We start from the raw sequence: 14,495 nt of genomic DNA, 5'->3' as shown, positions 1-14,495 counted from the left end.
TATTACAGGTCGCAGTTGTAGTTGCTTGCCATGAAATTCAATAGAACAAGCTGTTGCGGTTGCTCTTGTATTATTATTTTATCGAAATGTCGTCCATAAAGTTTGCCCATAAATGAATGATTAGCCCGGTCTGCACTTTAAACGCTGGCGGTGCGCACTTTGAGCCAATTGGACGATCCCTTTCGTGGACTACCCTAAATATGTGGTTTCATATATATGTAGTATAACCATTTTCTTGTCTACCGCTCAACTTTATCGGTTTGCCCTGATAAGACACATAAGACACAAGTGCAACAAGTTCTAATCGTTTGGCTTCCAGTAGTGAAATGGTAGCTGTGGGAGGTAAGCGATCGAAGGTATTCCCCGTCGTAGAGATCATCTAACGCCAACTAGTTCCCACGGACTCAAAGTTCGAAATGAAATGAAAAGCAAATCAAACATCTGAGATCGACAGTTTGGTGGACCAGAGAGCGGCATGGACGGCATTGGGAATATTTCTAAAGGGGATGGATGGGTACTTTAAGTTTATGAAGCAAATACAAGTCATATTTATCTCAAAGATATGGTATTAAGATTAATTTAAGGACTCAAGGGGAAACCCCTCACAAATGTTATCAAAGAGCTCTTTTCATGCTAGGCACTAATAATGATATCAGAGAGCTGTTCATAGTTTAGAGCGGGACAAACTGAGCTATAGACGTAGTAATATTTAACTTTGAGGGGTTCCATTATTTTAAATATTTAAAATCACAAGGTTTTCATGTTCAAAATATACTTTTATTGCACGACTCTTGAATGAAACAAGCTTTTTCAGATGGCGCCCGTGCAGGGACCCCACGTCTCTAAACTATTTCGATGTCAATGTCAAAGAGCAAGACCTAGGCACAATTATAATTTATCATGTTTGCAGTGAAATCGGACAATAATTGCTTGGGATTATGTATGTGCATTGCGGTTGAGGCTGTAATTGAATAATATCGCACCTAGACGGTGAACTTTTGCAGCAGATGGCGCAACTCTTCGTTTTGGCGACGCAGAAAGACGACTTCCGCATCGTACTGCACACGCATCTTGAGCACCTCAACGTAGTGATTCAGTCCGTGCTCCAGTGTCTTCCACAGCTTGCACTTGGAGGCCGGGAAGCAGGCCGAGAACTGGCGCCAGAAATTACGGATCTCCGCATCTGTAATCTGAATGAGATTTACCGCATTGAGAATGCTACCCGGTTCGTGTTCGTACATCTTTTTGTGCATCTTGGAGGTGAACAGATTCATGGCGTGCAGGCAGAGGGCCGGTTCCATGACCAGATAGTGATTGTGACATCTCTTGGCCGCCACCTCGCTCTTGGGTAGAAATGTATCCCCTGTCGACCTATGCTCCTTTTCATCCGGTTGGCCACCCGCCGCGCCCTGCAGCCGATTTGGCTTTTGATCCTTCATGAACACCTCGGCACACTTGCGTGGACTCAATCCCTGCGGCTGGCAATTCGGACAGTAGGTGTACGGCATGAAAACCTTGGTCAGTTCCTTGACATCCCGCAGATGACGAATTCGCAGCGCCGCAAATATATTGTCGATGCGTACCAGGCATTTTTCCTCCTCGGAATACGGTTCAAGAATCTTTAGCAGACGCTCCTCGATGAGGAAACCGCCGCGATCGGACAGCTTGCGAATAAGATTACGCATCAAGCGTAGTGAATCCGGCGGAAGCTCCTTGATATCCGGCTTGCAATTTACGCCCGAGTTGGGCATCACCCTGTTCTTGGGAACCCGGCCAATTCGCATGTCAAACTTCTCCAGAATGTTATTGCGCTTTTTCTTCGCCTTGTTGATGTTTGGAATGGGTGGCACGGGGCTGGACCACGGCATGGCCAACTGCTGCTCGTGTATGATGCGATCGATGTGGTAGACCCGATCCACCAGCAGGTTCAGTTCCTTGTAGTTGATCTCCCAGATGCGATCGAACTTTTCGCGATTGTTCAGCCTCGCCTGATGCGCCTTCGACTCCATATCGTTGATGTTGGAGTGCAGCTTGTAGATGTCCGAGGAAAGACGGGCTATGTTCCGCTTGCCCGTGTTGTAAAGATTCTTCAGGCCACGCCGGGTGCGTCCGATCGCCTCATGCAGTCGGGCCACCCGTCGCTTCTGCTGGTTGTTAATGATCACGTTCTCCTCGTTGCGCTTCTGGAGAACCTGATAGTTGTAGTCCAGCTTCTCGGAGTTCATCAGCACATTGTCGCGCGTGCGACGTAGCTCCAGCTCGAGCCTCTCGCACTCCTTCTCCAGCCGAATGCGAGTGCTCTTGGTCAGCTCCTCCTGGGACTCGTTGATCTGCTGGGTTTGGCGAGCATAGAATTGCTCGCGTGCCCTTACCAAATTGGCCTTCTCGTCAAAGTTGGCATTCATCGCATCGAAGAAGGTGCGCCACTTCTCCACCGCATTATCGGCGAAGATTTGACGCTCCTCCTCGATGGTTTGCCGCAGCATTTGGATGTGCTCCTTGTAGGCCTCCTTAAGCGTCTCCACCTGGTGATCAACGCGCTCCACCAGACAACAAAGATCCTGGGCCTGCCGCTCGCGATCGAACTCGTACTTGGCATTCATGCGGTCCACCTCCGCTTGGCAGGCAGATATCATCTCATCCTTGCGTGCCATAATCTCGGCAATGCGTTTCTTTTGCTCTTCGATTTGGTCCCACAACAGCATCGGCTCATTGGTCTCCTCCAGCTCCGTCCAGCGCGCCTTAATGTTCTCGAAACGGGCCATTGTCTCAACGCTTTCGCGTTGCAGCTTCACATGCATCTGATTCTTCTGCGCACCCTCGAAGAGTCGGCGATTCAGCTCCCTTCGCTCGTTGGCCACCCGGACATTGGTCACTAGTTCTTTGCCAAAGCGCACCAGTTCGTTCAATCGCTCACTGGACAACTCCAGCCGTTGATCAATCGGCGACTTCTGGGCCTGGCAACGTTCGGCGACGCCTTTCGGGGCCTCGCGGAACTGCTGACGCACCCGGTTGAGTATCGCCAGCCGGCGTTCGTCCAACTTCTTCACCGACTTGTCGCATCGCTCGTTAAAGATCAGGCCATCGATGCGGTCATTAAAGGACTCCCAACTGTCCACTGGTCCCAGATCGGGCTCCACCTCCTCCTCCTCCTCGACACTGCCGTCGCTGACCAGCTCCTGGTGCTCCTCCAGCTCATCCTCGTTGTCGTCCATTGTTTAAAATATATGCCAGGTCGAGATTTGGATGAGAATCGCTTTGTTGTGCGGAATTTCTGAAGGCAACTCTGCTCCAAATCAAGGTGGTTTGTTGTGTGACTGGAGAAGTTTGATCGAAGGATCCCGGGTTCCCTTGGTTTCGTGGTCATTGCCCATTTCGCCTACTTTTCCGGTAGAAACAAAAATGTTGTCTTTACGTTTGTTTACTTCTGTTGTCAGTGGTGCCCGCCCCATTAGTGTTGCAAAACAAGAGAAGTGCAGGCTTAAGCAAATATACATGATCTTTTTTTTTAATAAAAAGTGTCTCATGACTGCTTTACCATATTTTGTCAATAATAATTAACAATAAATCATTGAATAATACGTATTTAATACATAAAAGTCTATTTAGTTTTGAAATTAGTTCATCTCCACCCGAAATAATCGTTATCGAAATGGAGCAATAAGTGCTGTAGCTAAAGTTATTTCCTTCTCACTTCCTCCTGCTGTATAGCCCGTGCTGACGTCACCGGGGCCTTGCTAAATGCAAAATGAGTGGAAAATTCCATTGCCAAAACCGCAATGACCCCTTGGTACAACCAAAAGGCGCGATGTTTGACCCCTTGGTTGCAATCAACAGTCCGAACTTGATGCCCTTTAAAATACAGCCCTGCGGATTTGTACACACTGGGTTGCATTCGACCAAAAAACTTGGTACTGCCATTCAAAAACAAAGTCAAGCGAATGAATTCTTTACATGATAGTATTTAATTGCGACCTATATATGTACAAAATTTGCGCGGAGTTGCGGCACTCAGTTATCCTCAGTCTTCAAGGTGATTTCATATATCAGCTCGTCGTTGTAGTCCTGCCCTCGGCCATGATGCTGCTGATGCTGCTGGTGATGCTGTTGGACAGCGTTAAAGTACTGATCCTCGGTTAGCAGCTCATCTAAATCCTCACCGCCATCCTCTGCGTCCACTGCGTTCTCCACCAGCAGGTGCTGGTCATCGTAATCCGATAGCTGCACATACTGTTGCTCGCTCTCGTCCAAATATTGGCGATTGGACGGCGAACCCTGCTCCTCTGGTTGATTGTCCTCAACCAACAGGCCGTCATCCTCGTCGTACTCCTCCTGCAGTGGGCCCATGCCGTCGTAATCGTCGTCCTGGCCATTCATATTGCGACCGGAAATGGATTCCGAATCGGATCCTTCACGATTCCCATCCGCATTCACAAAGCGACGCGTATTGCTACGGCACTGAATCGAACGCTTGTGGGCATCGAAGTAGCTGATGTCGGTGAACTCCTCCTGGCACAAATGGCACACGTATGTGCCCTGGCTCAGATGCATCTCCTTACGATGACGGGCCATCTTGTGAGCATCGCGACACTGCATGCCACAGAATGGGCATTTGAGCATCCGCCGCTTGCCCATGTGAACATTGCGGATGTGCTCCTGCAGAGAGAAATTCTTGTAGTAGGCCTTCTGGCAGTACTCGCACTGGAATCGCCGCTTCTTCTCGTGCGTCGCCTCGCGATGCCGCTTCAGCTGGGTATTCTGGGCGAACGTCTTGCCGCACACTTCGCAAATATGCTCCTTCTCCAGATGTCGGCGCTGATTGTGCACGCGCAGATCCTGCTTGGTCGAAAAGTATAGGGTGCACAGTTCGCAGACGTATGGACGGATGCCCATGTGGCGCCGCGCATGTCCGGCCAGGTACTTGCAGTCGCGATACGTTTCCGTGCAGTAAATGCAAGCATAGCGATTGGTGCCAGGCACCAGATGGGTCTTGTGGTGCTTGGACAGCTTTGATTTGTGCATCACATCTGGGCAAATGCCGCACTCCACCGGCAGCTTCTCGTCCATGATGTCGCTGATCATGGAGAACTCCACAAGGGGTGTGCTATCCTCGTCAAAGTCCACAATGGTGGCTATCAGGTCGTCGAAAAGCATGTAGCGACGCGGTCCCTTGAACTCCTCCAGCATCTTTTCGCTTGGCTTCACCTCCTTCACGCTACCATCATCGTCGTCGTTGTTTTTTTGGCTGACAAAGCTACGTAAGGCGATCTGGCGGGCAGAATTTCTAGCTTTGCTAGCGGGCTGGACAACAGGCGACGGCGGCCTTGGTGGCGATGGTGGCAGCGAGGGTGACGACGGTGGATACATATCCAGATCCTCTTCCACCCTTTCGTTATCGCGCGGATGGCCGTAGCTAGGTTCGTGCTCGTAGTCGCCGTAGTCGCCATAGTCCGCCTCCTGTTCCATCTCCGGTTCCACCTCCACCAAATCCCCCACTTCGCTCATATCCAATTCCCTGACCACAAATTGCGGCATCTGTTCGTCATCCGTCAAATCCTTCACCCGGGAGCCCACTATAAAGTCGCGCAGCTCCTTGCTCATCAGCATCTCCTTCTCCACGCCGTTCTCATTGACGATGATGATGTCCTCTTCGAACTCGTTGCCCAGGTTGTCCAGAAGCACGTAGGTGGCATCATCGCTAGTGTTAATCACACGAACGTTTCCACGGTTGTCTTCGTCCGAGTAATCGCTATTGGCCGGCAGGACGAATTCGATTACCTCGTTCGCAAGGCAGCGTTTGTGGCTCATCCTGGTCACATCAACTGAATTAATTAATTAATTCGCACGACTGCCGAAAAAAAACGTAAAAAGTTGCAAGTGTGACCAGTCGCAGGTTGCTGGCCGAAACTAACTATCGGATACCAGGTATCGATGCAATTTTCAACAAAATACTCGCTTTGTAGAAATGCTTGCTTCCTTCCGCTTTCATACATCGACTCACTCTGCGTAGATCATAGATCATGAAAATCCAACATTTTGAGCTGTAAATGCCACTCGATTTGAAACTTTATTACAAATTCAACGAGGTATGACATTCCATATATCGACCAATATTAATTTTGTTTCGATCAAATAACTGCTACTTTTTGAAAAGAAAAACGAAAATTCGAGAAATGCGAATACATCTATTCGAATTTCGATCATTGCCTGTGTGAAACGTGTATTTTCTTTACTAAAATATATATAATAAATAAATTAAATATTGTGCCGATGAATAGATCGCAAAATATCGATACATGCGCATTATCGATAACGCGCAATTTGAATAGGTGCTTGCGCGCCAAAAAAAAACATCGCTGGGCATGCGCGACGTCGGCCAACGTCTTTTGCCGCTTTTGGCCCCTTCCCTCATTGTTGTTGTTGCTGTACTGACTGTTTTGCGGTCTGCGCTCGCGACTAACTTGGCTAACTTCTGGACTCGGAATTGGCCCGGTGCATTGCATCTGCACACTCGGTGGCGCGCGCTTGTCTTCTTGAGACTTCTTCAATCCAAAACGGGCGTGTTTCGCGATCTCATCCACTTGTTCAATAGCAGTTAGTGTTTTGTTTTTTTTTTTACGGTGTTTACTGTTTCTGTTCGTTGAGAGCGTGCGAAGTGCGCGCATGCGTAGTAGCTGATAATTAACCAATTTGAAAATTGCGGTTCTTCTGCTTTTTTTCGCAATTCAAATTGACCGCATAATTGCGCAAGGAATGTGATTTTTTTTACTGTTTATAATATAAGTGTTATAGAAAAAGAGAAGAAGCTCAACGCGAAATCTTAAAGAATGCTAAAATTGGGATGATGAAAGGATATTAAATTCGTTCTAAAAGGTAAGAATAATATCAGTTATACATAAAAAAAAAAAACTATGTCAAGTTACAGTAAAAACAAATGGTTAAAAAAATATCACACTTAGATTTAAAGAACTTATCTGTGCGATTTAGAATAAGGACCAACTGAAAGGATCGTATAAGTTTATTGACAAAAAAACATCTATACAATTGTAACCACACATGTTATATTGAATAATATCTCAGTATATTAATTTGTAAGATTAAGGACTAAGGACATAAGCCCTATGATTTTGAAATAACTCAAAACGAGTGAAGGGCACCGTCACTTCGAAAGATACAAATACATACATACTTGTATATTTAGTTTTTAAGTAGAGTCCAAGTTATATTGTTAATTGGGCTGATTACAATGCCCAGTCAAGTTAATAAGAGATGGGAATCACAAATACAAATAGAGAGCACAATAAGCGAATAACCAACCATACTAGCTGCCAGCTAGTAACATCACAAAATAGGATTACGCAAAGTTGCAAACGCATTATGTTGATGTTGATTTAAGCTTCGGTGTTTGCCTTTATCGCATCTATTTATTTATTTATTTGTTCGCCGTGCTGCAACATCTTTAGCCCGGTAGCCCCATGGCTCCATAGCTCCATTGCTTTATAGACTCCATCCAATCAAACAAATATGGGACAAACTTGACCCGCTTTCGTCGCGGATTTGGCATCACATCGCATCGCATGGCATCGAAAATGGGCAGGGAAGGGCTACCCCAGATTGGCCTCTCGTTTATTTGGCCATTAAAAATTACATAAAGTGACAGCGTTGTGCCCCTTTCCCTTTTTCTATTAGCCCTACAATTGATTAAAATCATCAATATTGCTAGCTATACCTTTAAATAGTTATTTAACAATTGAAGTACAAAATTTCCAGTTTAGTTAACCCATTTAAACACGAAAGCCCAGCAGCAACAAGTACACACCATGCCCCCCCCCCCCCCCCCGTAATTACTTGACCCAAAATCATCGCTATGCTATGTATGCAACTAATGCATTTCCATTTCGCAGACAAGATTCTCGAACTTGGACTGGGAGTAGGCCAATTAAGAGTTAGCCACGCGGCCGCACGAACAGGTGTCGTCGCTTCCAACACAGCAACATCTAGTGACAGCAGCAGCAACATCCAAAGACAGCAGCAACAAGTGGCATCATTATCGTTTTGCGGTTTTGATCATCGGCGGGGCGGTTTGCCGTTGCCACTGGTAGAAAACGGGAAATCGGAAACATGTTCTCCTCCAGCGCCTCGGCCGCGTCCACATCCTTCAATCTCGGCCAGCTGCTGCCATTGGCCATCGCCATCGGAGTGTTGCATCTGCCGCAGTTTCTGTGTCATGCTGCCTGGACAACCAGAACGCCGGAAAGTTTCATTAACGATACGACCACCACCACCACCACCACCACCACCACCACAACCAAGACCATGCAAATCCAGGCGATGCAGGTGAACTGCAGCCGGGAGCTGCTCGAGATGCATCTGGAGTTGAGCCGTCCCTTTCGCGGATTACTCTACGCCAAGGACTTTCCGCTGGAGTGTCGCGCACGTGGCAAGGACTCGACGCGTCTGCATCTGCGCATCCCAACATCGGGTTGCGGAGTGAGGGCAGAGCCACTGGAGGACGGCAGTCTGGAGTATACGGTGCGTGTGATGCTGCAAAAGGAGCAGAAGTTGCGCCAGAGCACCGACATCCTTAGCTCGGTGAGATGCCAACTTCCGGCCAATGCGATGGGCATGCCACTTCCGGTGTTGCGACAGGAAAAGGGTCACGATAGGTAATTCTACAAATGCTTTAGTTAATGTAACAAGATGGAGAAGTTCTTTTATGATTCGATATATATATATATATATATGTAGAAATGCCAGGATGCGAGCCTTGGCAGCTGCTGCTGCAGTTCCAGCTCTCGGCGCCACTTCGTCCATCAATCAACAGCAGCGGGAGACGCCACGCGTTAGGATCTGGTTAGAATTGGGCGGTCCCAATGGCACCGGATCCGTGGAGGTGGGCGTCGCCACCACGCTGACGGTGAGAGCCATCGTGCCCGGAAACATCGGAGTGCGGGTGGTGGACTGTGCGGCACTCGATGGACTGGGCGAATCCACGCAGCAATTACTCGATGCCCGCGGCTGTCCCATCGACGAGCAGGTGAGTGAAGCGATCAGCTGAAGCTATCTATCTATATGCATATGCATATATATATGGACGTATCTGGTGGATCGTTCATTTGCGTAACAGGTGCCGGCGGCGCGACATTCTACGCCAGACCAGACCGTTAGAAACTTAACTTGGATGCGACGAGACGAACGGAAAGTCATTAATTAGCCACGATCTCGATGCTGTGGGGCGATCTGCGATTGATCGCATTTAACTTTCATTTTTATGTGCGACATCTAGAGGGTATCAATCTAGAGGGTATATCGGGCCAATCGATGGGAAAAACAAGTGGGAAAAACAATCCATTCACAAAGTTCGCTTAAGTTCATCTGCCAAATGATTTAAGCTGCCAGAACTAAAGTATTTCCAAAATTTTAAAAAGAAATATCATAAAATAGTTTTCAGTCGCATCAACTTCACATACCCTGTAAATTTCTATGGGTTGCGTTTTAGAAACGTTTTAAGTGCATTTTGAAGACGACGAAAATGTAAAACAAAAGCAATTTGATTTTCGATTCTTTGCCACTGATTTCTTGATTGCTGCGAAAGGGAAATCCAAATAGATGGGACAACCTATTGATTGGAAGTCTTTCTTGGGATATTTTGCCGCCAAACAAAAAAAGATACATTATCAAAACTAAGCCTGGCTCATTAAGTGTAACAGTTATTACAGCACCGACCATAAATGTGAGGCAAACGGCAGCAAAACCGAAACTGTTAGCCATAATTACGCGATCATCGTTAGAACAGTTTTCGTTGCCCAGCCAACCAGGCCCAAAAGAACTTAACTCAACTCGACTCGACTCGACTCGAATCCACTGAGATTGGCCCAAACGATTAGGTAAAGTGGGAAAATGGGAAAAATGCGAAGAACAAGCAAAGTGTTCTAGGGGTTCCCTCGACTCTCCAGCGCCTCAAATCTCAGGTTCTTCTTGAGTAAATTAGGAGGTCACAACAATTAGCCAACAGTGAAATACATAGAAATATTTATCGTTTAGCATTTTGACATGCCCCTGTTGCGGTTGCCACATCTTCCTTTACCCGCCGCCACCTAACCATTTAGTCGCTGCACAGTGGAACTTACAGCGAATAAAAGTGATACTAGGAAGTGTGGGTTCAATTCGAATTATTCGTGTTTGCTCGAAAAAATGCATATGCCACATTTTAATATCATTTAATAGTAAATATGTGAGAAATACCTTTTTATATACAAGATTTTGTTATATGTTTTTATGTATGTATATCCTACAAGCAGTTAATCAGATTTTTTTCTTTTTTAAGCTAATTAATAATAATAATTTAATTTTATAATTTAAAATTATCAAACAAGTAATTTATTTAGTAAATTATGCAAATATTCCTTGAAGCTATGATGCACATATTTGTGCATGCTGCTCTGCGACGATTGGGCCCACTGTGCGACAGTGGCCAATGCCATTGCCAGGCATTTGCATTTCGGTCGCCGGCCGTCGCAGCTTTGTGCACATGTCATTCATCCATTCACGACCAGGCGGCCTTAAATGGGTCAAACAAATCTCCGGCTGACGGCTTTGCTACTTCTTTGTGTTGTTGGTGGTCAGGGCAGCGCTAGAAAAATCACACGGCTTAATTTCTGTTTTATTTTAACGGAACGGGCTAGAAGACACATAGTATATATTTATATGTGCATACATACATGCAAACAAACATGCAAACATACATACAAACCCACGAAGAAAACCATTTGCATTTTATGTTTGTTTTATTGTTCAGCTCTTGGCGGCTGTCTTCCGTTTTAGCACATTTCATTTTCTTTCGCGTTGGTTTATTGTTTTATTTTTCTGTGCCTTTTTTTTTCTACTTTTTTTCTTTTCATCTATTATTTTGCTCTTTACCTCTTCATCAAGTCGCTCCAGTGCGATTGCAAATTTATGCGCGCACCCATCACAGGTTGATTTGTTTGGTTAAGAAACACTTCTGGGTCAGAGCGTGGAGGAAAAGTGAAATAAAAACCGCGTCTTTTGTCTGCAAACGGCGCCGATGATGGTGACCCACATTTCGCCATGGAAGCTCTAGAACATGACCCACTGTGCAGGTGGCGTACCGTTAAAAGGGTGAAGAAACCTAAACTATAGTTACTGATCCCACACAAGGTTATCTATTTGCATGAAACTACCATCCATTGCATCTATCGATTAACCCTGAATCCTGTCGATTATTTCGATTAATCCATTTAAGTGTTGGCAATCACCGCGTTATCCCTGTCTTCTTTTTCACGGGAGGAAGCATTTGGCTGTTGTTACATTTGCATTCGTACAATCTTTCTGCACGTGAACTCATTTGAACTTCCGCAACAATTTGCTTTTTCTCGTTATTGTCTCGGATTTCGCATTCACATCCACCCGCACATTGAAAAAACACGTGCTTGGGCGTGTAAATTGAAACTGTGGTACGCCATCTAAGCCAATCAACGTGCCTTGGATGCAATACTACGATTCGCACATACCCTCTTTGGATATATGTACTATAATCAACTTATATCAATCTTGAACTCTCAGCAGCTATCAAAGATCAGATGCAAATAGTATCTGTAGATATTCCATTTATTCGTATGTTTGTATCATATCAGTTAGGGTATTTTCGCATTCGTTTTTCCGGCTTGAACCCTTTTTTGCTTTAGTTACCACCAACAATGGCGAGATGTAAATCGCAGCGTCTTGTAATTCCATACATCTGTTTCCAGCGATCGCACATGCATCATACCATTCACATGTAGCATCCATATCCACAATGTGCACCACTTGCAACTTGCGACTCGGGCGTTGTTGTCATTGAACTTGGCTTGGCCACCTTTTGCTCGCTGGTTTCTTGGTACTAACTATGGCACCATATTACATATATACGTAACGGAAGCGACCGTGTTTTGTCAACCCGAATTATTGTATAACAGGCGATAAAAAAAAAAAGTAGAGAGGGCCATGAAAAGCGCACAACTGGTTGGAGTTCAGGTTCAGGGACAGTGGTGACCATAAACGGAGACAGGTTCATATTCCCAGATTCAATCGCAAATGTGACATAACAAATGGGGTGGTTCCATAAGTTCTCAGTTCGCTGGAGTTCTTAAAGTTACCATCTCATTAGGTTCTTTCTTAAACACATTATAATACAAAACATAAGTGCACCAAGTAATGAGAACCTTTAGCAGTCCACTTTCTTGAGCAAACGAAACCGAAAACCACCCAAACTGGGTTTAGCCACTTAGAAAAAAAAAAAACAACCTTGTTCGCCATGCATCCATCGCCTATGAATCTATTAATTTTCCGCCATGGTCAGGTAATGCCCGCTCTGCACACCCAGCACCGACCGGCGGAGGAGGGTTGGTCCAAGCAGCACGAGGAAGACCTGGTCGAGCGGACGTTCGCGGCCACGTTTCCCGCCTTCAAGTTCCCGGACCGCGAGCGCCTACACGTCAGCTGTGGCGTGCAACTTTGCAAGGGGAAGTGTCCGACTGTGAGTATCCCAAATACTTGTGACACACACCGCACTTTAAGTGCACTGCGAGAATGCAGTGGTTAGTTCGTAAGGCAGAAGGTCCGAGTTTAACTTCCAACCAGGGCATACATATTTTCCTAATTTTTGAAATACTTTTGCTCATAGTTTTATTAACTAGAATCAGCTAGAAATATTATAAGTTTAGTAAGCCATCTTGCAGATCTTAAATTACCTTTGAGTACATATGTAAATTATGCTAGCCTTGATTTGCTGCTCAAACGGAAGTGGCAAACTGAATAAGCTGATTTATCATTGCTGGCTAGCCTCTATTTCTCGCTGTGTACCGACAAAATGCACCGCTCGCATGCATCTCAATTAATTGCAACGAAAACGAAAGTGTTGCCACCGCGCTGGCTGCCGCTTCTGATGTTTTCTGTTTCTTCTGCTGCCCAGCGTAGCGTGTTGTTGCGTCTGCTAATTAATGTGGTTATTGCACCGAAATGCAGCCAAGTGGAGCCACATACCCACTTAGAGGCAACAGTGCACAAACCGATGCACTAGCTCCACTTGAAAGATGAGCAGCTTGATAAGCAAAAGATATTGATGGGGAGAAGAAGTACAAGAAATGGGCAAAAAATACACACAAATCAGTAAGAGCTAAGTGATTAAGATTTATGTTTATGTCTCGATTCCAGCTAAATTGTCGCCTAAAGACGCCTCCGCCGGCGTTGAGCGCCGAGCAGCATCTGGCACGCATCGAGGTTTTCAATTCGCTGGCCGTGACAGCACCCCAAATCGAGGTGGACCGCCTGCGCTACGATAGGCGGCACAACATGAGCGGTAAGTGGATGCCACCAGCGGTTGGATCTGTGGGCGTGGCAGTGGGAGTGGGAGTACGTGCCAGTCACGGCTGCCGTACCACCCGAAAACCAAGTGCTGTGCCAAAAGCCCAAACATTTCGATTTCCTTCACTAATTACTTGTAAACACTCGTAACACTCGCAAATTAATTGGGGGGTTTCCTTCATGAGGTTTTCGCTTTCATCATATAATTGTATATAAATGTATGCCTTCGATTGAAGTTTGATATTATTTAATTAAGTGTACTATGAAGTATAGATTTGTAATCTAAAATTTAAACTTCGAAACTTGATCAATAGTAAAGTGAGTTCATATTTCAGGCGAGGATTATGCGCCGCATGTGAGGGGTCAAGTGATGCCCGGCGAGGGAACGCTCTGTCTGTCCATCTCCAAGCTGGCCATCTCGTTCTGCGTTCTGGGCCTGATCTTTCTGGTGGCCGTGGTGGTGGCCATCTTTTCGCTGATTCGATCGCGTCGCCGGGAGCGTCGTCATGGAGCTGGCTTGAGTCTGGGTCTGGGAGTAGGACTGGGCATCGCCGGGACGAGCACGTCGAACAGCAGCAGTCGATTGCATCGGGATCGGGCCGAGATTTGCACCTCGATGTTCTCATCCAGCAGCGAATCGGCGCAATCGCAGCCGCGTTTCGGGGCCAAGTTCCTGATGCCCTACTATCCGAATACCCTGCCCTATGGCCGTGTCTACTAATTGATTGCGTGGCGGAGTTATTTAGTGGAGGCGCCTCCCAGAGACTGACGGAATCGTCTAACGAGTGGTACACCAAAATAAGGTCTAACTTTAGCAATATTATGCGTAGTTCTGTAACTTTTCGGTTGGTTGGAAAGGATCTTGAAAGCGTTTTGCAAGCGGTTTGGGGCCAAAATGCGTTTTGATATCCTTTCGCTGTAGCTGTATGTAATATCTACATAGATCTAAGAGTAAAAACCTAACATAGTTGCATCCAAATCAAACTTAAGGAACTTTGAGTCTTTAAAGGTATTTTTTATATATTTTGTTTACCTTTTTTATTTCCTGAACAAGTTTTAATTTGGAATAAACATACTTCTAATATACAACTTTTATGTTTATTTCATTTTAAAGATTTTTAAAATTGCGCGCT

At 45.9% G+C, this 14,495-nt stretch overlaps 3 protein-coding genes across 5 annotated transcripts; 1 reads left to right on the top strand and 2 right to left on the bottom strand.

Annotated features, from left to right (window-relative positions):
• Positions 1–13: 13 nt before the first annotated feature.
• Positions 14–14,447, top strand: cyr (cypher). 3 transcript variants are annotated; one of them, NM_132214.2, is made up of 6 exons: positions 14–342; positions 7,905–8,666; positions 8,749–9,037; positions 12,359–12,535; positions 13,213–13,357; positions 13,698–14,447. In NM_132214.2, the coding sequence occupies exons 2-6, from the start codon at positions 8,122–8,124 to the stop codon at positions 14,081–14,083; spliced, it is 1,542 nt and encodes a 513-aa protein (NP_572442.1). In that variant the 5' UTR covers positions 14–342; positions 7,905–8,121; the 3' UTR covers positions 14,084–14,447. The 3 variants fall into 3 exon arrangements, with proteins under 3 accessions (NP_572442.1, NP_001285004.1, NP_001285005.1); NM_001298075.1 differs by lacking the exon at positions 14–342 and adding an exon at positions 6,442–6,873; NM_001298076.1 differs by lacking the exons at positions 14–342; positions 12,359–12,535 and adding an exon at positions 6,442–6,873.
• On the bottom strand, positions 760–3,442 carry CG10958 (uncharacterized protein). Its single transcript, NM_132217.4, has one exon. The coding sequence runs from the start codon at positions 3,213–3,215 to the stop codon at positions 984–986; it is 2,232 nt and encodes a 743-aa protein (NP_572445.1). The 5' UTR covers positions 3,216–3,442; the 3' UTR covers positions 760–983.
• Positions 3,944–5,915, bottom strand: CG2116 (uncharacterized protein). Its single transcript, NM_132216.4, has one exon. It carries the CDS (start codon positions 5,806–5,808, stop codon positions 4,012–4,014), a length of 1,797 nt encoding a protein of 598 aa, NP_572444.2. The 5' UTR covers positions 5,809–5,915; the 3' UTR covers positions 3,944–4,011.
• Positions 14,448–14,495: the final 48 nt, after the last annotated feature.

Source organism: Drosophila melanogaster, chromosome X, assembly GCF_000001215.4.
Source record: "Drosophila melanogaster chromosome X".
Taxonomy (NCBI): Eukaryota; Metazoa; Arthropoda; class Insecta; order Diptera; family Drosophilidae; genus Drosophila; species Drosophila melanogaster.
Note: the sequence above shows the minus strand (reverse complement) of the source record. Positions and strands in the feature narration are given on the sequence as shown.

What these genes read in the sequence shown, in the direction of transcription:
- cyr (NM_132214.2), top strand. Translation starts at nt 8,122, where the DNA reads ATGTTCTCCTCCAGCGCCTCGGCCGCGTCCACATCCTTCAATCTCGGC. An exon ending in GCAAGGGGAAGTGTCCGACT is followed by an intron (nt 12,536 to 13,212) that starts GTGAGTATCCCA and finishes TCTCGATTCCAG; the next exon opens with CTAAATTGTCGCCTAAAGAC. An exon ending in TAGGCGGCACAACATGAGCG is followed by an intron (nt 13,358 to 13,697) that starts GTAAGTGGATGC and finishes TTCATATTTCAG; the next exon opens with GCGAGGATTATGCGCCGCAT.
- CG2116 (NM_132216.4), bottom strand. Translation starts at nt 5,808, where the DNA reads ATGAGCCACAAACGCTGCCTTGCGAACGAGGTAATCGAATTCGTCCTG.
- CG10958 (NM_132217.4), bottom strand. Translation starts at nt 3,215, where the DNA reads ATGGACGACAACGAGGATGAGCTGGAGGAGCACCAGGAGCTGGTCAGC.